This window comes from Euleptes europaea, chromosome 15 (genome assembly GCF_029931775.1).
Source record: "Euleptes europaea isolate rEulEur1 chromosome 15, rEulEur1.hap1, whole genome shotgun sequence".
NCBI lineage: Eukaryota > Metazoa > Chordata > Lepidosauria > Squamata > Sphaerodactylidae > Euleptes > Euleptes europaea.
This window is the reverse complement of record NC_079326.1, coordinates 28,302,178-28,327,232: the sequence shown is the minus strand read 5'-3', so window position 1 is coordinate 28,327,232 and position 25,055 is coordinate 28,302,178. Positions and strand designations below refer to the sequence as shown.

At 42.8% G+C, this 25,055-nt stretch overlaps 1 protein-coding gene across 1 annotated transcript in view; it reads left to right on the top strand.

The window, feature by feature from the left end:
- NEB (nebulin) overlaps positions 1 to 25,055 on the top strand; it is a 211,255-nt gene that overhangs the window by 5,140 nt on the left and 181,060 nt on the right. Inside the window, exons 3-15 of the mRNA XM_056861655.1 lie at positions 2,709 to 2,750; positions 7,067 to 7,291; positions 8,327 to 8,434; positions 9,349 to 9,453; positions 11,213 to 11,317; positions 11,722 to 11,826; positions 14,604 to 14,708; positions 17,948 to 18,052; positions 18,143 to 18,250; positions 19,944 to 20,060; positions 22,215 to 22,316; positions 22,409 to 22,513; positions 22,604 to 22,708. Of these exons, the coding sequence (XP_056717633.1) occupies positions 2,709 to 2,750; positions 7,067 to 7,291; positions 8,327 to 8,434; positions 9,349 to 9,453; positions 11,213 to 11,317; positions 11,722 to 11,826; positions 14,604 to 14,708; positions 17,948 to 18,052; positions 18,143 to 18,250; positions 19,944 to 20,060; positions 22,215 to 22,316; positions 22,409 to 22,513; positions 22,604 to 22,708 (1,437 nt within the window). The remainder of the gene's footprint in view (positions 1 to 2,708; positions 2,751 to 7,066; positions 7,292 to 8,326; positions 8,435 to 9,348; positions 9,454 to 11,212; positions 11,318 to 11,721; positions 11,827 to 14,603; positions 14,709 to 17,947; positions 18,053 to 18,142; positions 18,251 to 19,943; positions 20,061 to 22,214; positions 22,317 to 22,408; positions 22,514 to 22,603; positions 22,709 to 25,055) is intronic.

The following is a 25,055-nucleotide window of genomic DNA, read 5'->3' as shown; positions in this document are numbered from 1 at the left end:
CTTTTTAACCCCTTTCAGCCCAGGAATGCTCCTTAAAGCAATGGCAGTGCCATACCACCTTTTGGGTGGCCCCGCATCACTGTTTTCTATGGGGCGTTCCCCCCATTTTCAAGTTGTTAGAAATACTCCCCCCCTTTTTTAGCTTGCAGCAGCCACAAAACCTCACTGGAGGCACCACGGCAGCACTATGGCCATGCCATCCCCGGCTGTTATGACTCTTGGGAACGGGCTGTTGAAGTAGCTGTGGAGAATTTTGATCCCACAGTTTCAGGATATCCCATTTGCCTCACAGTTTCAGCAAGATTTAATTATAGACAAGTTTAATACTAAAAGTGTTCAAGACACCTTCAACTGGATTCATTTCTATATCTTCATTTCATTGCCAGAAATGTTTTTGATTTTTTTAGACACTACTCACTTTGTATTGGTATTACAGAATTTCATGGGTTCTATTTTTTAAAATATATATACAATTTGGAATTTCATGGGTTCTAAAACAAAAGTGCAGGGGAAAAGCCCAGAAATCACAAATTTAAAAACAACAACATTGTTTCCAGAAATGAATTAATTAGAATTATGTGGGTAGCTTTGTTAACAAACTGAAGTCATAATAATTAATGAGAGTAAAGTTATGTGATCTTTCAGTAATGTAAGGCTGGGTGTAATTCTTCCTCATCTGTTATGTCAGCAACAAAATATCCCAGGACAATTTATATTCTAAGATTAATTTAGAAGAAATTCACATACAACTATTTTTATGCGTTAAAGTCTTACGTGTAGGTATGTTCAAATGGTTCCAAAAAGATGCTGTACCATGTAAACAGCAGCTGGTTTTTCCAGAGAACCACAGCATAGCAATTGGATAGGTGGGTCACTGACCAAATTGGCAGGACCCAGTATAGTATAACTGGTCCCTCATCCATTTTTACTACTGGGTTTTCAAAGGTCCAGGTGTTTCCAAAGTTTCTGACCATTATATTAAAATAATGATTGCCGAAAACTCATTTCAACCAGGCTATGGTGAGTTGCAACATGGACCTTTCTTGGAATATTAACAAGCCCAGTTTGGGGTTTATCACTCAACCAGTCCAACATGCAGCTCGGAAAATAATCAATTCATGTTGTTTACGGTGCATTAAGCAATTACCATATGATTTGGTTTAACAGCTTAAGATATTTATATATATATTTTTATGTATAAGCTAACTGATAACTCAACAAGATAAACACAGCCCACTAGCAATGCATAAAGGATTGCTTGAAAAGGAAAATGGTCAAAAATGAGCTTTATGAAGATGTTAATGGGATGTATTTATGGCCATGGACTATTCTTTGGTCTGTCACACATTGTGTACAACAGCATCTATACATACCTGGAAATTATTTGTTTAGAAAATGTTTATGCTGCTGAAGTTGGCTCAAAACAATAAAACAATACAAACAAGCCAATAAAACTATAAAAAGGCAAGCCACTAACGTTAAAAGGTCTAGGGCATAGCATTCCAAAGGTGAGGTGCTACCACCGAAAAAGCCCTGTCTCTGGTCACCACGTGCCTCATCTTTGCAGGTGGGGAACAGAGAGAAGGGCTTGAGAAGAGGGTCTTAACTGGTGGGCTAGCTAATACAGGAGCAGGAAGGTAATGGCCTTTGTTCATGTCAAGAAACATTTGCAGAGCTGTTTTGGTATGTAAAATTCCAAAAAAAATCAGTATTAGGACAATTTAAAATAAATGTTGAAACTCTTAATACTATGCAGAAATTTCCCAAACAGTTAAATGTCTATGTTGCATTTGACATTAACTCTTGAGTATGGTAACAATCGCGAGGAACAGATAACATTAAAAATAACATGGCAACTGAAGATTGTTTATTCTCAGTCACCAAGACGTTTGTACACATTAAAATAATTGCAAACGGTCAGGCTTTGTTAGACCCTCCTAGGAAAGGAACTTGGCGATAGTATCTTTTGACAATCTCTTCTCATGTTCCCGCCACTTAACTGATTTGGCTTCCCCAAAAATCTTTGATCCTCTGAAACCTGAAATAATGAATGTGAATGAATGTATTTGCGGTCAAAGACCAATAAATATATACTATATGGGATAACCAACACAACACTATATTGTATAAAATAGAATTGTAAAACCTATCAAATTAAAACGGATTACAGCATGGTAATTTAACTATAATCTCTTTCTTATAAACAAAACAGCCATCAGGTTCATCCACTTGTAATCTTCAGTAATTCAAGCTCGTCTTTTACCTACATAGTGTGCTTGTTTAAGGGGGAAAGGGGGTCTCGGTTGAGTGTACATGCATACATTCATGAGAACCTCCACAATATCAGCAGCAGGTGAACTTCCTAAATGCACAGTTCCCTGGACTGGGCTCAGAACTGCAACCAAGCACTAGGCTACAGGATATGGGGAAATTCTTTGTTTCAGCAACAGCTAGTTTATAGGTTGAGGCTGGTCTGCCCCCTAAAATCTAACTGTGTTGATGGATTTTGCTGCACTACAGCTAATGTCTGTAAATCTCATATTTCTGGGCGGGGAAAAAAAATCTTCAAGAACTTTCGAGTGGTGTGACGGAAGACTAATACCACGGATATTTTTTCTTCAGCCTACTTTTTGTTCTTTGACTGAAAGGGAAAATGTTTCATTGTATTTTATGATCTTGTGAAAAAATAATCTCTCCTTTGTTTATAGTACTACATTGAAGAGGAGGTCGAAGAGGGGGAACCAGCGGAGGTAAAGACCTCTGGTTTTATGTGCAAACCTCTTATTTTGTGAATATTAAGCCTTACTCAAATTCTAGGTTTGTGTGCACATAAAAAAACTAATAGGACTACTGTTTACTGTGCCAAAACCACTGATTCTTCTTAAAAATGAGTAGCACATGACATAAACAAAAAATGTGGCTGGTTGTATCAAGAGTCTTACAGTTACTCAGAAAAATACCTAGATGTTATTTTTTCTGATGCTGTGTGGATGGTATTAATTCGCAAAGGGAACTAATTGCATTGTGTTTTCTTTTACTTACATAATTGTTCATTTGCTTAGTGCTTTATAAGCTTTTAGACTAGTTTTTTTTAAAAACTGTTTGCTTTTATTTGGATGGATGCAGATGAATAAAAGCAATAGTTACCTTCCTATTGATTTTAGTGGTTATGCATTGCACAAAAATGCAGTTGTGCTTATAAATAGTAATCCTCCCCCCCCCCGACACATTTACATACACATAATTATACATACAATATATCATGGTATCATTTGCAAGATGAGTTCTCTATGCCAGAGTTTAGACTAAGGACAAATCATTTTGATTTAAGTCAGCTATAATTTTCAGGCAGCAGAATGCTAAGAATGTCTTGTGCATTGACTATGAAGCCACTCCTGAGACGTATAGTCATATTATTTAGTGAACATAATTCCTTATGGCCTTTTAACTGTACCTCTGATCTTGATAATGTCCTAGTGGTACGTGTGTTTGTAGAGAATACTGTGTATGTCAGGACACAAGGATTACTATATGAAAGTGATATTTAAAAGAATATGCACTTCACTCTGAAAATAAGTACGTTTTCTCCTGCAACCTTTTAATGTCCATGACCATTATCTCTGTTTCCATTCATATGTATGTCCTTCATTTTCAATCTGACTGCTCTAGCGTCTTCTCCCCCCATCATTTGTTTCTGGTTTATAATGGCTTCAGAAAATGGTTATAGAAATCTGAAGCTCGTCTTATATTTGTTGCTATTTCAAGCATTTTCAAGGTAAAACGCTCCTTTGTGGTAGCATGATCTACAATCAAAAGGTTGATAAACTAGATCTGCAAAATAATAAGCTGAAGAAAACGAGCCAGTCTGTATGAATCATCATCTTTGCAAAGGTTGTTTGTCTTGCCAAACCATGCAAGAAATTTGTGCTTTGTTCACTTTTAAAAAATCTTCCTTTTAAAAATCTTGGTTAATCTTCCTTGTGGAGACATGTATAGTTGGATCCCTCTAATCATTTCTGAGTGCTTAGGGAGGGGATTTTAGTGAACTGCCTCCTCCCATGGCAGGCCTGGGGCTCCCTTGTCCCCCAGGACTAGCATTTCAGGGGGCATTCTGGGCTACAGCCAAAGAGGGGAGATAGATAAGTTGCGCTTCACTGATGGAAATGTTTCCACCAGTTGAAATGTTCATAATTATAGTTCCTTAAGGTGGCGCAGAGTGTTAAGCTGCAGTACTGCAGTCAAAAGCTCTGCTCACGACCTGAGTTCGATCCCAACGGAAGTTGGTTTCAGGTAGCTGGCTCAAGGCTGACTCAGCCTTCCATCCTTCCGAAGTCGGTGAAATGAGTACCCAGCTTGCTGGGGGTAAAGGGAAGATGACTGGGGAAGGCACTGCCAAACCACCCTGTAAACAAAGTCTGCCTAGGAAACGTCGGGATTTGACATCACCCCATGGGTCAGGAATGACCCGGTGCTTGCACAGGGGATCTTTACCTTTTACCTTTAAGGATGGCTAGCAAATCTGTCAATCTGTCTGTGGTAGTGGAAATGGCTGTCAAGTTACATCAAATGTATGGCGACCCCGTAGAGTTTTCAAGGCAAGAGATATACAGAGGTGGTTTGCCATCGCCTTTCTCTGCACAGTGAGCCTGGAATACCTTGGTGGTCTCCCGTCCAAATACTAACCAAGGCTGATCATGCTTAGCTTCCGAGATCTGACAAGATCGTAATAGCCTGGGCAATCCAGGTCTCTCTCTCCCCTGCCCCCCAACCACATTTACTAACCATCTCTATGACACTATAAATAAATATAAATAAATACATTGTCAGACATTGGTTTTTATGCAAACAACTGGAATCCTTAGCATGGTCAAAACCATTGGGGGAAGATTCAAAGGTGCCCTTGCATGAGAGGAAAACATTTCAGCTTGTGCAATTTCTATAGACTTCCCATTTGAACTGTAGCCCTATACCATCTCCTCACTCCCAGGAGCAGCTTTGCAGGTATCATAGAATCATAGAGTTGGAAAGGACCACCAGGGTCATCTAGCCCATCCCCCTGCACAATGCAGGAAATTAACAACTACCTCCCCCACACACACCCCAGTGACCCCTAGACCATGCCTAGAAGATGCCCAAGATGCCCTCCCTCTCATGAACCGCCTAAGGTCATAGAATCAGCATTGCTGACAGATGACCATCTAGCCTCTCCTTAAAAACCTCCAGGGAAGGAGCACTTACCACCTCCCGGGGAAGCCTGTTCCACTGAGGAACCACTCTAACTGTTAGAAAAACAGTAGTAGTGGAGAGCCAGCTCCCAAAGACAGGGGCAGTTAAGAAAGGTCACTTTCCTAGCAGGACTTTGTTCAAGTTTCTTGGGATCCAACTCTTTCAGACCATTCCTGAAGGGGGGAAACTCCTTTGGAGCCAGCGTGAACCTGTACTGGCATAGGTGCCACCTTATCATGGTGGCATCTACACCAGCACGGGGATAAACACACTGGCATTCGGGCACCACCAGCCCCCGCTGCCAGCTCAGCCACACCGGCAGGGCTTTTCTGGAAGGGAAAGGCTGTGCTGGTGTGGGGAAGATGTTCCCGGGGGTGGAGCTGCCTTTAGGCAGCTTCCACAGCCCTTTCGCCCCAGGATCATCCCTTTGAGCAACAGTGGGGCCATTCCACCTTTTTTGGTGGTGCAGCTTTGCTGTTTTCAGTGGGACATTTCCCCTTTTTTCCCTATTTTATTTTTGAAAAATACATTTTTTTCGCAGCAGTCAGGAAGCCTCTGAGGAGGCAGTGCGGTTCCGCTGCTCCAGTACACCACGAATATACCCCCCCCTTCAGGACTGTGCTCGTTGTTTGTGACATGTCCCTGAGTGTAAATACTAAAAAAGAAACAGTTGTTTTCTTTCAGTCCCCTCTTTTCAAGTGAATTTTAGGAGCTACTGCAAGATTGTGACGCACAGCGGGCCTCTGATTTTAAAAATGTCCCGGTGAATAATTTGCTTCTTGCAGAGTCTCTGATAGTTCATAATGGACATTTTAAGGGCAAAAAATAATACGTACAGACAAAATTGTGAACTGATCCTTTGATGTCCCTGCCCCACTTCCACTAAAACACGATGTCAGCCCCAAACCCTACACAACAATGGGTATAATTGGCTGATTTTGTTGCCTAACAGTGCATGTGCTATAGAAAGCTGTTCACAAGGTTTGTCCAGATGCACCATTTTAGGAGTCTTTTTGGCCACAGCACATGTGGCTCGCTTTGACACAATCCATTATTCACACCTCCACTCCTGGTAAACACTCCATGTTAAGTTTATGTTTATAAAGAGTATTCAGAAGGTGATTCAGTTGGTTTATTAAACTCCATCTACAGGCTTCTAAGAGCCCCGTGGCACAGAGCATTAAGCTGCAGTACTGCAGTCAAAAGCTCTGCTCATGACCTGAGTTCGATCCCGACGGAAGTCAGTTTCAGGTAGCCGGCTCAAGGTTGACTCAGCCTTCCATCCTTCCGAGGTCGGTAAAATGAGTACCCAGCTTGCTGGGGGTAAAAGGAAGAAGACTGGGGAAGGCACTGGCAAACCACCTCGTAAACAAAGTCTGCCTAGGAAACGTCGGGATGTGACTTCACCCCATGGGTTAGGAATGACCCGGTGCTTGCACAGGGGACCTTTACCTTTACCTTACAGGCTTCTAGCCTATAAGCTGGCCACAGACATTTTTTGAAACTGGTTGAAATCAGTTCTTGTGAGTCTGTTAAAGAGACAGCTCCTCGCAGCACATGCTTATGAAATAATGTGCTGTGGGGAAACTGGATGAATACTTTTCTGCATAGTTGTAAACGTGAGTGGACTTGCTTTTTTCAAAAACCCAACACCCATAGTGTTCGAAAACTTCCCAACATAGTTTTTGGATAATGTTATATAGAGTTAGGTTGCACTGATTTTCAACAGGCCTAAACATGCAAATTTATATATTCAATAACAAATTATATGTGAAGAGGACACAAATAGATCGCTTAGTAATTCTGCCCAAATCCCCAATAACCTTTTTCACATTTCTAGACTTATACTGAGTACACCGAGACTACGTACACCACTGGATCAACCCAATATCCTACCACAAAGCATACTTCAGGGACAACTTCGGGGACAACTTCGGGGACAACCCAGAAAGGCGCACCTTCAGCTCCAGTCAGAAAAAGGGTTGTACGGACAAAAGTGGACACCTCTAAGTTTTTGACACCATACCTGGAACACAGTTCAAAAATGCAAAAGCTCTTCAGTAATGTAAGTCAACAGTTGTTTGTAGTGTCTTAGTTTCAAAGTTGTTTATGGGATGGGCAATGATTAAATGATTGAATCACTCTTGAATGTTTTACATTTGTATTGCATAATGGACATTATTTGTTGTGAGTGTGTGTGTGTTGGGGGAGGGAGGTTGGAGATCTTCTGGAATTGCAACTGATCTCCAGGCTACAGAGTTCAGTTCAGCTGGTGAAAAATGACTTCTTTGGAGGACAGACTCAACAGTATTCTCCCCTTTGGGGTCCCTCCCCTCTCCAAACCCTCCCTTCCTCTGGCTTTACCCCCAAATCTCCAGGAATTCCCCAGCCCAGAGCTTGCAAGTCTATATACTGGAGGCCATAGCAGGGCAAAGAGCCCTCCTCCTGCAGCCATTTCAGCATGGGAGGGAAGGCCAGTCTTCCCCCATGTGCTGAATTGGGTCCCAGAGCACTCACAAACTTTAGTTCCCCAATGGGAACACATTTCTGCAGGTTGGGTTGGGGCATTCCTGTCTCTACTCATGTCACATGTATCATCTAGTTTGGTCCTTAATAGTTTGAGAGCACCTGATGAAGCAGTAGTGCTGAATCTATGTGAGCATGGACTAGAAATCCTGACTTCTATCACTCTGCTCAGCAAAATTTGAAGACTTCCTCCAGCAGGAGTGGCCCTTCCTCTGGTATGCCTTCTTGTATGGAAGGAAGGTTCCTTAGGCTGGCTGAAGGCTTTGCTGAGGGGAGTTGTAGGGATGCAACCCTCTCTTCTGAGACTTCATGATTCCTGTGTAAAAAAAAAAGGTTTAACAAGCAAAAGTCACTTCCAGACTCTTGTTTTTAAATTATACAGGATGGCCATCTCCATTTTAGTCAAATCCTTACATGAAGTTTAGATTATGTATTTGTACATGAAAAAATATTAGTAAGAACTTCGGGGTAAAGCATTTACACAGAATTTCTGAGGATTTTTTTTTGAGAACTTGATAACTATACCTACAGTTTGAACATTAAATCTATCTTCTGCTGTAATGTCTTCTCTTAGATAAAGTACAAAGAGAAATTTGAGAAGGAGAAAGGAAAGCCATATGCCATCACCACAGATACCCCTGAACTTCGAAGAATCAAGAAAGTCCAGGACCAGCTCAGTGAAGTAAGTGCCTGGTCAGCCAAAGTAAATGCGATCTACAGTGTTAAGCAGGAAACCATGTCTTTCTGATGCTATTTTAACTTTAGCGAGGATGGCAGGAGTCAGGCAGATAATGTTACCGTAAGCCAGTCTGGAGCCTTAGGAAAAAATATTACCAAGGTCCCTGGGGTGAGAAACTGCAGACTGAACATCAAGCAAGAAACCCTAGGGTTAGTATGATCCAAGAAGAGAGAAAAACAGCCAAAAAATACACATGCAACCTCCTTTCTAACAAAGGAGATATGCACATGAAAGCAGTAATTCTGATGAGATACGTTGCTGGACTGAGAACCACATATAAAGGCTGGATAGGGATGTGCATCTAGATGCTCATCTGCGTTGCTATGTACATTCAGACATGGAGGCATCTTGGGCAACTCCCATTTGTACTACCTGGTTTAAGTGAAAATATGCTTTTCTGTCCATTTTGCAGTACAGAGAGAGATTCTGACCCATCCATGACTCTCAGGCTGTGCAAAAGAATTTGCATGCATGTGTACAGGGGTTCTGATGTTATTGTTTGCTGGACTGAGAATCTTTGGCCTTAACAATTAACACCTTTGGCTTTAACAATCAAAGGTAAAATGCACAATAAAAGCATGGAGCGGAAATTCAGTATGTCAAATTACTTTGTGTCATTTGTATGAGTCCTTTTTACAAGACGGGTCTCCCAGCAAAGGCTGCTGAATTTTATCTTGTTTCTCATAAAGTATATATTATTATATTATCTTCTTGTTGTATAGTGAACAGGTAATATTGTATATGTTTCTGATCGGCACAATAATGTTTATAATTTCCAGGCTACTTTTTAAAAAAGAAACATGACAACTTTGGGCTGTGATACCTATGTGTGATATTTATGGTATGCATTACTGTAGGTTAAATATCGCATGGCTGGTGACCTGGCTAAGACTAACTGTCACGTTGATGAAAAGGCAAGAGACATAGAACATGCAAAGAAGGTATCTCAGCAAGTCAGCAAAGTAAGTGACTCTGGGGAATGGTGTATTGTAAATTGGAGTTGGAACTATTTATCTGAGGGACTTACAGAAACAATTAGAGTTGAGTCCAGTAACACCTTAGAGACCAACAAGAGTTTCAGAGTGTAAGCATTACAATATCAGAATTATCTTCGCAATTTAAAGATCTATTCAAATATGCTACAATGGCCGCCAGAACCGTTTTAGCGAGGAAATGGAAACAGGCGCTTCTTCCAGACATAGAAGAATGGAAAGAGAAATTAATGTAATATGCTGCTATGGCTAAAATGACTAATATAATGTGATAGAATGACTAATGTAAATAGCTACACGAATTATGAGCAGTTTGATAAAAAATGGAAACCATTTTATCAATATGTTGAGGTTTAAATTTAACTCAAACGAAATAAGACAGTAGACGCCAATTAACCTTTTCCTTTTTTTCCTTTTGTACCCCCCTTTTTTCTTTAAATAATGATAATGATAATAATAAAAAAGAGTTTGAGTGGATCCAAGCAGCTTTTCTGATAATGAAAAAGGAAGGAAGAATCCCCTTTAGTCATAAAAAAGCTGGGGGTTATAGGATCTGCATGTACATGGAATAGAGGCTGTAGTAAGGAGAGAAATGGGACAAGGTTGAGTGAAAGGCTGGCTGAATCCAAGCCTATGAAAGTAACAGTGCAATCCTATGGGGGGAAAGCCGAAAGGAAGAACGCGCCGGAAGGTGAGGCAAGGGCCTGATAAATACCCGGCTGGTGGACCCAACCAAAAAACTCAGGACTGCGGTCCGCTGGCCAGACCCCACCCACCCCGGCCTCATCAGGCTTTGCTTGATTGGCCCATCCAAGGAGGCCAGCCAAAGCTGCCTCACCTCTCCCAGTGCCCTTTTCCAGCCCACTATGACAGACACACCCACAGACCAGAAACCATGAGATGTGTTTACCTGTTTTCTGGAGGCCATGTTTACATATTTAAGGAGATGATCATTATTTAAATGTAATGAAATTTACCCACAACTGATATGCTATAATGTGTAGGGATGATAACCATGGGCTCAGAACTGACCTCGAGCCCACAGGCCAGCAAACAGGGCTCGAGGTGAGTTCTGAGCCCACACCTATCATCCCTATACATTACAGCATATCAGTTGTGGGTAAATTTCGTCACATTTAAATAATGATCATCTCCTTAAATATGTAAACATGCCCTCCAGGTAAATACATCTCATGGTTTCTGGTCTGTGGGTGTGTCTGTCATAGTCCTTTGGGGTAGAGAGCTGCAAAACGTAACCACAGCTGAAAAGGACAACCGATTGAGGGTAGCATCTTCTACTATCTCCACAAGCTAGATCAATGTTACCAGAGTAAGGCAAACAGCAAGGAAAGAAGCCCCTGTCTGTTCTTGTCATGAAGATGGCAGCACGTTATTGGTGCAGAAATTGCATGTTGGATTTGAGTGTTGTCTATGCCTTTTTCATACACAAGAATTATTCCCTAGCTCAGTAGATTTCTTTAATAAAAATCTTTATACTATAAGTTTTGAGTGAGTAAAGCCCTTTCTTAAAAGAAGAAAAGCATTTTACTTATTCCAACAGAGAAAATATTTAATCTTTTTAGTGGTCCCCCAAATTTTCCAGTGTTCAAAAAATTGAAAAAGAAATTTGAAAGGTCTTTCCCCTGATTTAATTGTTTCCTCTTGGACCTTCCCATTTCCATGCTTCCTTAAAGATAATGTAACTGAATATGTTGGTTTATCTCTCTAGGTGTTATACAAACAAAATTGGGAAGAGAATAAAGAAAAATATCTGCTTCCTCCTGATGCTCCAGAGCTTGTGCAGGCGATAAAAAATACAGCCATGTTCAGTAAGGTAAGCCAGGGTCTGTCTAGAATAAGGTTGTCTGGCACTGCCTGGAAGCCAGTAGGAGAGGTGGGGTGGGGATGTGGAGGGTGGCCATCAGGAAATCCAGAAGTGATGTCACACCTCTCTAAGAATCATCAGAAACTCTATGGTAAAAACCACAGAGTTTCTGATGCTTCCTAGAGTGGTGTGATGCCACTTCCAGGTTTTCCTTGATGCTGTTACACTATCACGGACAACGATTAATTTTTTCTCTCTCCCACCGGCCACTGGAGTGCTGGCAAGAAATCTCCCACCCTCAATGGGCACATGGCAACCCTAGTCCAGAAGCATCTATGACATTCTTATTAATTCAGTGTTCATCTCACTGAGATTATATCTCCAATTTCAACGTGTATTTCTTTTGCCTTAAGAAATCATACATTGAAGACTGGGAAGCTGACAAAACAATGTTCTATCCTTATGACGACAGCCCCGAATTAAGGAGAGTAGCACAGGCCCAAAAGGCCCTCAGTGATGTAAGTACCTCAGTGATGTCATGTGTAGATGATCTCCTGCTATTACAACTGATCTCCAGCCGATAGAGATCACTTCCCCTGGAGAAAATGGCCGCTTTGGCAATTGGACTCTATGGCAGTGAAGTCCCTCCCCTCCCTTCCCCAAACCACGCCCTCCTCAGGCTCCACCCCAAAAATCTCCTGCCGGTTGCAAAGAGGGACCTGGCAACCCTAGTCATGTGGCTGAAAGAAGGTTCCCACTCTTTACTTTTCTCAGCAAGTAAATATGTCACAAGAGCATTTATGTTTGTTGGTTTTCTTTTACAGTGCATTAGGAGTTTGGATTTGTGTGCATTACTTTGTTCGTATAGAACTGAAAGCTTAGGACAAACATGTGACCTTCAATCAGTCCCATATCTTTAACTAATGCCAGGAGAGAGATCTCCTGTTCTCCTGCTATCAGGAATGTGGTAGCTATCTGTGCCTAACGTGTAAAATAAGAAATGCTAGATGTTTGGTCTACTTAAGGGCCATATTTAAATTTTTTAAAAATCCCACATACTCCCAGCTGCATACTTCTGAGGTAGATTACGATAATAGCCTACATTAAAGACATTAAAATAAATGTAAACATTAAGGCCATTAAATGTCACTATTGACCTGTAGTTAAAAATAACCAATTTCAAAAACAAGCATCGATATAAACAGGGCTGGTTCCAAGTTTGGGGGACTGTGCACAGTGGGCGAAAACGCATGGTCGCTTTAGCCTCCTTTATTCCCTGTTTCAGCCAGGATTCAGCCAGGATTGAACACATGCGTTCGCCGAACGTGTGTTCGATCCTGGCTGAATCCTGGCTGAAACAGGGAATAAAGGAGGCTAAAGCGACCATGCGTTTTCGCCCAGTGTGTGTCAAGAGCCCATATCCCACCTCTTCCCACCACTAAGCCCCCCCCATTTGTGCCTCCATTCCTGCTCACCCACCCGTGTTCCCCTATCTGCCAGTGCATCCTTCTCCACCCACTTGGGAGCTCTCCCATCACTCGCATGCCGCGGTGGCCTCCAGGGGCACTCTGCTGCTGTGCATCAGCATCACCTGCAGTCAGGAGGGCAGGTAGCAAAGTGCTCACAAGTGAATGGTCAGGGGAAGGACATGTAAGCTGGCACCTGGGGAGGTGCACAGGAGGTGGTCAGAAGCAGCAGGCCCTTCCAGAATCCCAGAGCCCTGGCAGCTTCTCCTACTCAGGGTTGCCAACCTCCAGGTACTAGCTGGAGATCTCCTGTTATTACCACTGATCTCCAGCTGATAGAGATCAGTTCACCTGGAGGAAATGGCTGCTTTGCCAACTGGACTCTATGGCATTGAAGTCCCTCCCCTCCCTAAACCTTGCTCTCCTCAGGCTCAGGTGAAGAGGGACCTGGCAACCCTAGGGTATGCTGATGCTGGCCCAAAGCATGAAGGAAATTAAGAATGAAACCCCAAAGCTTGCATGGATTTAAAAAAAACCCTCACCTGGCAATTGAAGCCAGTCATGTAAAGCACAGGCAAACCTCTGTGGGGAAGAAACGTCCTCAAATGGGGCACCACCATTGAAAAAGCTCTGACTGTAATAGATAACCACATTTCTGAAAGTGAAGGCATACAGAGCAGGCATGGATTCTATTGAAAATCTGAATTGGTGAGTAGAGGGAGTACATAGTCTTACAAGTACTGATTTGAAGGTATTCCCCCGTTTTGTAATATGCCTGATATTTCATTAGGTATTACCCATATCTAGTCCCTGTCTTGGCACATGTAAGCGATTAGTAATTTGTTTCTCTCTAAAATGAAAGTTGCTATTCTGCACATGATATGCAATTTATGTGTGTGTTTGTTTGAGCTGTCAAAGGCCTTTTATGCAGGGATGTTTCCCGGCGGTCACCCCCGCCGATTGCTTCGGGGTTTCCTTTTGATTATGCATGCCTTTTCCGCCCGTTAGAGGTCACTTCACTCTCCCCACGTGTTTTGCCTGCATTTTCCAGATTCTGGCTAAAACAGCGGAAAACATAAGCAAAATGCATGGGGAGAGCGAGGCGACCTCTGATGAGCGGAAAAGGCGTGCATAATCAAAAGGAAGGCCCGAAGCAATTGGCGGGGGTGACCGCAGGGAAACGTCCCTGCATACAAGGCCAAAGAATTGCAGTAGGGTGAATGTGTGTATCTGCATGTGGGACACAGAAGTGAGGCAGGTAGATGTAACTATTACGTTGGAAGCAATCAGCAAGGGGTTTGTTCTTCCTTTAAGCAAGCATTGCAGGATCCAACCCATTGAAATTAATGAGCCTAGGCCGTAAGAAGCTATACAGACATGAGTTTGCTATGGTGCATTCCTGAGAACACTTTCCTAGGAGCAAGCCCTATTGAATGGACCTGAGCAGGATTCTGAGCAGACTTGCTTAGGACTGCTCTCTAAGGGTTTAGCAGGAGTAAGTTCAATTTTAATCAGTGGCGCATACTCTCAGGGAAATTTTTTTTTAGGATTGCATCCAATACAGTCTCTTCAAAGGCTGTCTGATATGTGAAATCCTGAAGTGAAAAAGTGTATGAGACACTCGGCACCAACAGGATTTTCCCTCAAAGTGTCAAAAATAGATACAAATTACTGATTTTTGACTGCAGAACTATCAAGAAGCTACACAACTCTGAGTTTTATTTCAGCACAGTTCCTGCTAGCTGTGTGCACAGCCATGTTAAGAGACAACAATTCTAAATATTTCCCTTTTTTAGACAAGCCATTCTTTTCTCTCCCCTTTATTTCAGATTGTCTACAAAAAAGGGCATGAAGAACGCAAAGCTAAATTCACTTCTCTGCCAGACCCACCTGACGTGGAACTCGCCAAGAAAGTAACCAGACAGCTCAGTGATGTGAGTGCACTGTAATGGGTTTTTGGATAAACACCTCCTCCAAAAACTGGGAACAGCAGAACCATCCTAATGCTACTATAATGTGTAAAAAAGGGGGAAAATATAAAGCTCTCTCAAAGGAGAATCTATGTTTGTAATTTTTGCCTTCTGCAAGACTACTTACATCCATATTGGTCATACGTACCCCCGTCCTTGTTGCTATATTTCTTATCATCCGTACAAACATAAATCTCCCTACTTACTTTGTTTCATTCGTTTTTGTCTGATATAGTAGGGTGGCCCAAACATAGGGTTGGAACCAGATTAAATTTTCAGTCGGAAGACTGGAATTTCCCTGCTTTCCTCCTCCAAATGCAGCCCATTGATCTTCACAAAAAGCTGTGTTGGGGGTGGGGTAGGGGACCCCTGAGGAAGGTCAGGGGGAGGTCTGAATTGAAAAGGGGGAATTGGTGTAGGTGCTAGTTTAGTCCAGATCCAACACATAGACTTATTGTACATTTTATTAGAAATGTGTATTCCAGGGGATATCCAGCCTTAGTTAATGATAATTCCCCAGTGGGTCATATCTGCCTCTCTCTTGGTTTCCTTAAGCTTATTTCTTTTCATTCTTTTTGTTATTTTTTCATTCTCTTTATACTAATACTGCAAAGTTTAGCTGATAAGTAGGTTAGATTAATTAATTTTAAAGTTTCTGATCAAGTCAAGAGGTGCCCCTGGTTAACTTATTTTTAATTAGCCAGCATGGTATAGTGGTTAAGAGCAGTGGACTTTAATCGGGAGAAACCGGGTTTGATTCCCCACTCCTCCACATGAGTGGCGGACTCTAATCTGGTGAACTGTGTTGGTTTCCTCACTCCTACACATGCAGCCAGCTGGGTGACCTTGGGCTAGTCACAGTTTGCTCCAAACTCAGCCCCACCAGTGTGTCTGTTGTGGGGAGAGGAAGGGAAGGTGATTGTAAGCCGGTTTGATTCTTCCTCAAGTGGTAGAGAAAGTCGGCATATAAAAACCAGCTCTTCTTCTTCTTCTTCTTCTTCTTCATCTTCATCTTCATCTTCTTCATCCTCATCCTCATCATCATCATCATCATCAACAGGGCAGCTGCCATCTTGGAAGTTGGATTCTTCCTTTCTCCCTCAGAAGGGAAACCCATATTTATAAGCATATTCCAAAAACAAGATTTTTTTAAAAGAAATATTTTATCCATATACAGATTTATACAGATGGAGTTAACTGATGAATTGCTTCAAACCGATATAATTAATGAGATAAGCTTTGTTTAAATAGCCCTCTGTTGGACTATGTAAGTTAGGGACAATCAAGATGTCCCTCATGTGGCCTACTTTCAGATGTAGGGTGAACCCTCACATTCAGTTAGCAAACTACTTGTTTAAGACACATTCTTCTAAAAATCTAAAATGTAATTGAGCTAAAAAAGGAATAAATGTTCCTCTCTATATTTAAATTACTCCCCCCTCCCGTTTCCATTCCAAAGAATGTTTTCTGTGTGCCTGGCACTCTCAGTGACATGACAAACAGAAAGGCTGTATCTGAATTGAACTAATGGCGCCAACTGCTGAATTCCATTACCATGAAGCATGACTAATGAAGTTGATATTTGGGCCTAATTAGAGTAACCTAGTGCCAAGGAATAAAAGAGGAAGAATGAAATCTAGGGAGCCCAATGTTATGCAACATGAATACAGCCATGTCATTTGCAGTAAGTAATTAGTAAATTTATACTCAGTTAACCGTGATTGAAGAGGAATGGTGTATGACCCTATGATTTACACATAATTGTCCAAGAATATCTTAAAGTAGGTCACCTGGCAATTGATGCACAGAGAGGGAAAAGACTCACTAATCAAAGGACCAAAAAGTTAGGGAATTATCTGATGGCCAGTGGAAATGGGGCTGCAAAACAAAAAGATGTTTGAATAATAGAGGTCTTTTTGAATACCCCTTTTATCTCTCTGTTCTACACAGCAGCATCTCCAGAGCTCTCAAATGCCACTGAGGTCATTTATTTTTGATGGATACTGTATTAACCCATCACACAGCTAATAATAAACTTTAATTGTGACTGTTTATCCCAAATTTAACGACAGGAAATTTACAATGTAAATTCAATTTTAGCATAAGAATGTGATGGAACATAATATGGCCATTAACGCATGGCCGAGATTCGCAAATGTTGCGACTCGGAGGTCGACATGCATGCTTGTCTCCCGAGTGCGTGATCACCCCTCCTCCTTCCGCAACATTTCTGGGTTATCAGATTGCTGTACTGTACCGATTTAAATGGAAAATTGCGACAGTTCCGTGAGTTTTCAGGTCCGTTTTGGCACCCGGGTCGACTCCCCTGCCGGGAGACTGTCCAGCCCCGGCGGCAGCTGCGGCGGCTGCTTCACCAGTCCCCGCCGCCTCCACCCACTGCCGGCTTCCCCTCGGCTCTGCCCGGGGACGGGAGCACAGAGTGGCAGTGGCTATCTCACAGCCCATGCATGTGATTTTTTGAAATCGAGATTAAAAGGTGTGTGACTACACAGGGACAAATAACCAGAGAAAGGAGCCATGCGTTAACGGCCAATGACTTCCAATTGGATGCTTCCCACCTCCTCCTCATACTGAGAATTAATGAATCTGTGAATCAATTAAGCTTTACTCAAAAGTTCAAGGAGATTGAAGGGAAGAGATTGTGAAAGCAATTCAGCAGTCAAGAGAATATATTCACAGGAACAGATATTGGCTTGGAACCTGAGAAAAATTTCCACTATTGGAAGGGAGGTGATTTTACCAGTTCACCCCTCTTGCTGTGTGGGTCCCTCATGCTGTTCCTGGGGAAGATTCCTGTTAGGGTTGCCAACCTCCAGGTACTAGCTGGAGATCTCCTGCTATTACAACTGATCTCCAGCCAATAGAGATCAGTTCACCTGGAGAAAATGGCTGCTTTGACAGTTGGACTCTATGGCATTGAAGTCTCTCCCCAAACCCCGCCTTCCTCAGGCTCTGCCCCGAAAACCTCCTGCTGGTGGCAACGAGGGACCTGGCAACCCTAGTTCCTGTCCACCAGGAGCAGTGTTTCAGGGGGGCATTTAGGGCTGCAGAGAGAGGGAAGTGAGTAAGCCCCATTTTATTGACCAAAATTTTATTAGCTGAGATTTTCCATGGTTTCCAAGCCTTGGCCTTGTACTTCAAGTGGTTATCTGAAGCTCCCTCTTTATTTCTGTTTGTTACAGCGTAAATATCATGAAGACTATGAGAAGAAGATCAAAGGCAAGTGGAGTCAAACTCCTTGCTATGACGTTGCAGTTGCTAAAATGAACGCTGACAACTTCAGCATGGTAAATGAACCAAATGGATACCTGATCTCTCATTCCATATTAGTTTTCCTTCCGGTTAAATTATACTGGTTATCTTTTTGTTGTTTACAGAGGAAATACCAGGAAGACTGGGAAAATAAGAAAGACCAAATCTACTTTATGCAAACAGACACCCCAGAATATACGGTTAATAAACGGGCTGGGGTAGCTGCAAGTAAGGTATGCCAAGAATGCTAGCTGTCTATTTAGATGGGACCCAGTCTGGAAATCATTAAGAATTTCCTGATCCATACTGCAATAGGTGTCTTCTGTCATTTCTGCTCCTGAAATTAATGTCCTTTTTCAGCTTAGTTCAAGTGGGAGAGGTTGAATCTGGGTTGGTGACATATGGGAATATGCCACGGAATATGCTATAGAGCATGGGTTCTCAACAAGGGGGGAATTCCCCCCTGGGGGGGAATTTAGGGTTCGGGGGGGTTGGGACCACTATTCAGCAAAGTGTGATGTCTTGTAGATTATGTACAATCTGTAAAATTGTAGTTTGTTTTTTTGAGTTAGACTATCTTGGGAAGGGGGGAATTATTTCACAATGGTATTTCTTAATGGTGAAAGGGGGAATGGAGCAAAAAAGTTAGGAACCACTGCTATAGAGTATTCTGGTGGTTCTGGAAATATGTGAAAGAGTATTCTGATGGTGTACGCTCTCTAAGTGTGAGTGGAGAGTAGCACATTACATGTTACTTTGGATAACGGGCACTACATTCAGGATGGGCAAAAGTACTTATTTACTTAAGAGTGAAATTAACAACCACGGGACATAGTAATGACCATGAGCAAAGATGGCTTTAAATAGATAGATTAATAGACAATAGCGCATCTGTGGCTGCTAATCAAAGGGATGAAAAGGAACTTCCACATTCAGAGGCAACAGACCTCTAAAATACCAGTGGTAGGAGGCAATGCCAGGGGATGGTTTCAGCTTCTACGCCCTGGTCATAGCTCCTCTGGGGCAACTGATTGGCCACTGTGTGAAACAGGATGCTGGACTAGATGGACCACTGCTCTGAGCAGTAGTGTTCTTCTTATGTTCTTATCTATCGTGGTGGGCCCCTTGAATTGTGCTGCCCCAGGTGGCCACATGGATCCTGTAGCTGAGCATCAGGGGTAATTAGATCATCTCACGGTTTTTAAAGGACTGGCAAACCACCCCATAAACAAAGTCTGCCTAGTAAACGTCGAGATGTGACGTCGCCACATGGGTCAGGAATGACTCGGTGCTTGCACAGGGGACCTTTACCTTTTACATGGTTTTTAGCATCACTGAAGTTGTATACAGCACAGATATATGAAGTTCCCTCACAGTGTGCGCACCTTACAGTGCATTCCTATGGAGAGTAACTCCAGTCTAAACCCATTCATTTCAATGGGCTTAGACTGGAGTAACTCTCCATAGGAATGCACTGTTAGTGCATTTCTCAGATTCAGTAATATAACTTCAGTAGAAGAGTTAATACAACTTCAAAAGTTTTGTTTTTTAATTTTTAAATCAGCACCACATTGTTTTCATATTCAAAGGTACAACAGACATTATTTACTTATACGACATGAAATAATCACAAGCAGCTGCTTCTATCAGGCCAAAAAAATTGCTAACCATTATCCATAAGTGGCACTAGATTCCCTAAACGTTTCAGTTGCAATTTTTTTTTTTCTAATTGAAGAGACGGAAACTCCTAAGTGCTTCAAATGTGCTTTAATTAAATTAGTGTATAAACAATCTGGTTTTTTTTTTCCAATCTGAATTCAGCCTGGAAGATAAGAACTGCCATAAAAACATACCAGACAGTTGAGGCAATTTAAGTGCGCATGTTGGAAAGTGTTTTTTTTTTTAAACGACCCTTTGTTTCTATAGGTGAAATACAGAGAAGATTATGAAAAAGCTAAAGCTTCTGCTGATTATAACGTACTTCCAGCTACAGAGAACCCACTGCTCAGGCATTTAAAAGCTGCTGGAAATCTTGTGAATGATGTAAGTATTCTCCGTGGAGGGATTTGGCCAGATTCTATGAATGTTTCTGACCCATGCGGCCATTGGAGTAAGGCTCACAGATGGTCTCGCAGTGTTTCCTCCACCCAGTTCCTTTCATGCAAGCATTCAGCTCACAAATACCCACCGTGCAGCAACTAGCCTTACTGAGGCTTCCGTGACTCAAGGTGGCTTACAAAATGGAAGAACACAGGGAGGAAGTGGATGCCTGGAGGAACATAGATGATGTAGGTGCAGGCACGGAGCAGGGGGAAGGAGCACCCAGGGCAGGAGGGAGGGGTGTGTGTGCTGCACACGCTGGAGCCAGGCTCTGGGGAGGAGACAAATGCGCCAGCTGGGGCGTGTGGCGGCCGCCCCCACAAAAACAAAAGAGAGAGAGAGCAGCAACCGGGTGGGCAGTGCACATACCAGCTGGGCCGCGGGCGGGCAGCTGTGCCTATGCTGCGGGCACGGCTGCACTCCTTCTGCCCATGCCTGCGCTCCACATGCCAGCGCTGGCCCCCTCTCCTTGCGCCAGGGGCAAATGCCCCCCCCGATTCTCCCAAGATCCAGCCCTGTGTAGGCACCCATGTACACCATAGTAGGGGTGTGCATTCAGCTAAAACTGAACCAACCCCCCCCCCCATACCTTTTCGGTATTGGGGGGGAGTTACTGGTTAAAAAATGACGGCAATAAAAGGGAGTTGAAAAAGCACATCTTGAATAATGCTGATTTTTTAGGCCATTATTCAGGGCCGCTTTGGCCCCGCCACCATTTCCCCCCTCCCCTCCCCCCTCACTTACCTGCTGGCTGAGTCCTCGCTGCCATGTTCAGATCGCTGCAGCCTTCCACCTCTGAAGTCCACGTGGACTTCGGATGTGGCAGGCAGTGGGGATCTGCGTTCACGTGGACTTTGGATGCAGCAGGCAGTGGCGATCGGAACCCAGATCTTTGTTCCAATTACTGCTGCCTGCCACCTCCGAACTCCCCGTGGACTTTGGAGGGGGGCAGGCAGCGCAGAACTAAACACTGATCTCTGCAAAGCCCAGCATTCAGCTGTGCACCTTGTATTTTTTTGGTTTTCAATCATTTAAATTTTTTGATTTTCCATTATTCACAAAAGCCGATTTTCTTATATTTGGCTTTTTCGGCTTTTTCGAATAATTTTGGGTTTATTAAACCCAAACCCCAAAAATACCCAATAAGGTGCTCAGCCCTGCCGCATAATGCCTACTAGTACTTCTCCTAGTGCCCACCAAAGTTTTCAGAAAGTGAGCGTGGTCATTGTAAGGCAGAGCTTTTTATTGGCTGCCCTCATTTAAATGAAAGGGTTTTCCATGCCACTGGAGAATCGTGAGGACAGGTAAGCACCTGGCCTTATCATTCCATCCTCCCATCAGGCTTTTGATCTTTTTATTCCCCCTTCGCTTTCTCTCCCCCCCCCCCCAGGCTTTCCTTCATTTCTCTTTATTCCCCTCCTGTGATTCTTTTGCAAATCAGGATGAGAAACATTGTGTTTGGCTTCACCTCCTGAGGCCGCCATTTTTTCTCTCTCCATCTCCTGTGCAAACCATTTTGGTTTGGGGTCTGCCTGCTGTGGGAGCCATTTTCAGGAGGTGCTCACCACTCCCTATCAAAAGTCTCAAGGTGCTCTCAGGCTCAAACAGGGACCCCTTGTAAGGGTTCATACATTTTAAAGAAGCAAGATTACAAAGAGCCAGTGAGGTGTAATGGTTAAGAGCGGTGGTTTGGAGCAGTGGACTCTAATCTGGAGAACCGGATATGATTCCCCACACCTTCACATGAGTGGCGGAGGCTAGTCTGGTGAACTGGATTTGTTTCCCCACTCTTCCACATGAAGCCAGATGGGTGACATTGGGCTAGTCACAGCTCTCTTAGAGCTCTCTCAGCCCCACCTACCTCACAGGGTGTCTGTTATGGGGAGGGGAGGGGAAGATGATTGTAAGCCGGTTTGAGTCTCCCTTAAGTGGTAGAGAAAGTCGGCATATAAAAATCAACTCTTCTTCTTCTTGATATGTGATAGCAATATTTCAAGGGAGCAAGGGGTTTATAAACTGATGGCCAGTGGAGGGAGTGATTTCCTTAGTTAAACACTTATAATATAATGAGTTTACCTTTTTTCCCTTTCCTGGCAGAGATTATACAAAGAAGCATATGAAAAAGCAAAAGGAACAAGCATTAACTACTGTGATACCCCCAAGTATCAAATTGACAATGTTCTGAAAAACTATGGCGATGTAAGTATTTTAGTGACGGCCTCTATGCTGTGGCTCAGACAAAAAATTCCCATTTGCAGGTGTTTTAGTAACATGTGGCCTTTCTTTTACAGATTAAATATAAAGAGGGATATCACAATATCCTGGGCCGGTATATAGGCAGCTACGAGGACCCACATCGAGCCCACTGTGCAAAAATTGAAGCCATGAAGGGCGATGTAAATATGAATGCATTCCTGTTTACTGAAGTGGCTCATCTTGTTCAGAGGGAGTTCACAATGGTTATTGATTTCTTGTTACTTCCATAGAAAAACTACAAAGCAGACTACGAAGAAGAAAAGACAAAATGCTACTTCCCACAGACCATAACTCAAGAGTACGAAGCTATGAAAAAGTTAGACCAGTGCAAAGATGTATGTATGAAGGCAGCAGTAGTGCTTTGAGATCTTTTTCTTCTTTTGTGCTATTTGATCCTTCAGAGTGTTAATGGACTCAGCCTATCAGTGCTTTATCATTTTCATTTATTATGTATTTATTATGTTGTTCAAGGCTGAACAACAGAGCTAAAATATAGAGAAATATTAAAAATGATGGATTGGATCCTATCACTGCTTTGTTAAGAGCAGAGCCTTTCTTGGGTGCCAAGATTCTTCTTCTGGGGCTATTCATCCAGAAGGCTTCTTGTGCAATAGAAGTCTCCACATTTCACTAAGTAGAGCGGTAGAATCCAGACCTATAGCCATTTATTAGTAGGAGTATAATCAAAGAGTAGATTAATACTAAAGGCTAATTAACATCATTTGCCGTGCGCTTTAATCGTTTGTGGATCTGAGAACAAATGCTCTTCAATCTGTTGAAGGGTTTGTTTCTATATCTAATCAAGGCCCTGTCTGTATGCATTCATATGTATTGTGGGTTCAAGGGCAAATTTCACGTTACATGCAAATGTACAAAATCCTAGGCAGTCGTCTTTTGATAAAAAGCAGCCTCGGGAGACAGCTTTTTAAGCAGAGGAGGAGTAGAGGTGGGCCCACGATTTCTGCATTTCAGCTCAACCCCCTCCTTTCTCATGTTGTTCCCCTCCCCTCAAGGTTCCAGATGGAAATTTACTGCTGATGGAAGGCTGAAACACTGTGATAAGTTTGAGCTGCAAAGCAGCCCGCAGTCTCTCTGCCTCTTCAGCTCTTTTAGAGCTTTTAAAAATTTAAATCTGAGCAATAGTTCAGCTTAAGCTGCAGATCAGCTGTTAAGGAGGAGGGAAAGGGGGAATTCCTGGTCTGTGGCTGGGAGTGGGGGGCAAGATTCTTGTTGCTTCTGCCCCAGGGTAACAAAGTGGCTGGGGCTGGGGTGGCAAAAGCAATGAGTGACATGTGGATTGGTTGTGGAGCTGTCGTCTCGCTGGGCTTCCATCCCACTTGCTCTTGCTTGCACAGCTAGGTGACTTTCTAATCCCTGTGTGGAAGCAGCCTAAATCACTACTTTGACTTCTAAAGTGTGGAGCCAGGCAAGTGTGAGGGAGGTTTGCCACCCAAAACATAGAACTGGGTTAGTGTTACTGGTATCTTTCTATGGGAAGAAGAATTTTGCAGGTAGAAAAAATTGAGCTGGGGAATGCATGATTTGCGCACACATCTTCCAAGTCTAATTTTACTGCCTGATTTAGGATACTATAAATTTTTAGAGGCTCTGTCACCTTCTCAGTTGAAAGAGTCTTTGGGACTTTCCCTCCCAGCCCAGTTAGTCCCAGGATTATTTCATCTTGAAAGAGCTCTTAACATTTATAGCATCCCTGACTGATGACAGTTGGGGAGCAGGGAGGATAAGAGATGCCTATTTCACAACACACCTTGACCTGGATGGTCCAGGCTAGCCTGAGCTTCTCAGATCTCAGAAACTAAGCAGGGTCAGCCCTGGTTAGGACTGGATGGCCTACCACCAAGGAAGTTCAGGGTTACTACAGAGGCCGGCAATAGCAAACCATCTCTTGCCTTGAACGCCCTATAGGGTTGCCATGTCAGCTGCGACTTGGCGGCACTTTCCAGCCACCATTTCACAGCACAGATCACCCAGCCTAATACCCACCTCCAGCAATGAATCCTCTGTCCTTTTGTTCTTGGTGTTGTTTTCACTGCTCAACTGGCATTAACATTCTATGACTCCTTGTGGAGCAAAGAACACGCTCTGTGCAAGACATTTCTGGGGAATTTTCTTTTCCAATTTACAAACTAATATTTTTATGCACAGGTGAGAAGTACCCCAGACTTTTCAGTTAGGGTGGCTTCAGTACTATTAATTTTGGGCGAAAACTCATGGTCGCTTTAGCCTCCTTTATTCCCTGTTTCAGCCAGGATTCAGCCAGGATCGAATGCACATTCGGCAAAACGCATGTGTTTGATCCTGGCTGAATCCTGGCTGGAACAGGGAATAAAGGAGGCTAAAGCAACCATGCGTTTTCACCCTTTGTTATTCAAAAGAGTGATTTTATGAAATCCCTCTGACATCTAGTGGCTGGAATATCTTTAGCTACTTTCCTAATTTCTCAAATAAAACCATACATACCAGTGCCATTTAACATCTGGACAGCACAAATAAATAACAGCTTACACCATGGCATCTTATACTATGGATTGTGTCACCACTTTACCAGTTATCCTTGGGTCTAATAGATCTGAAATATCACATTAAGCTGAATAATATCAAATGCATTTAAACCTGATATCATAAGACTGATGCACAGTGGAAATCAAAACTCATTGGGTT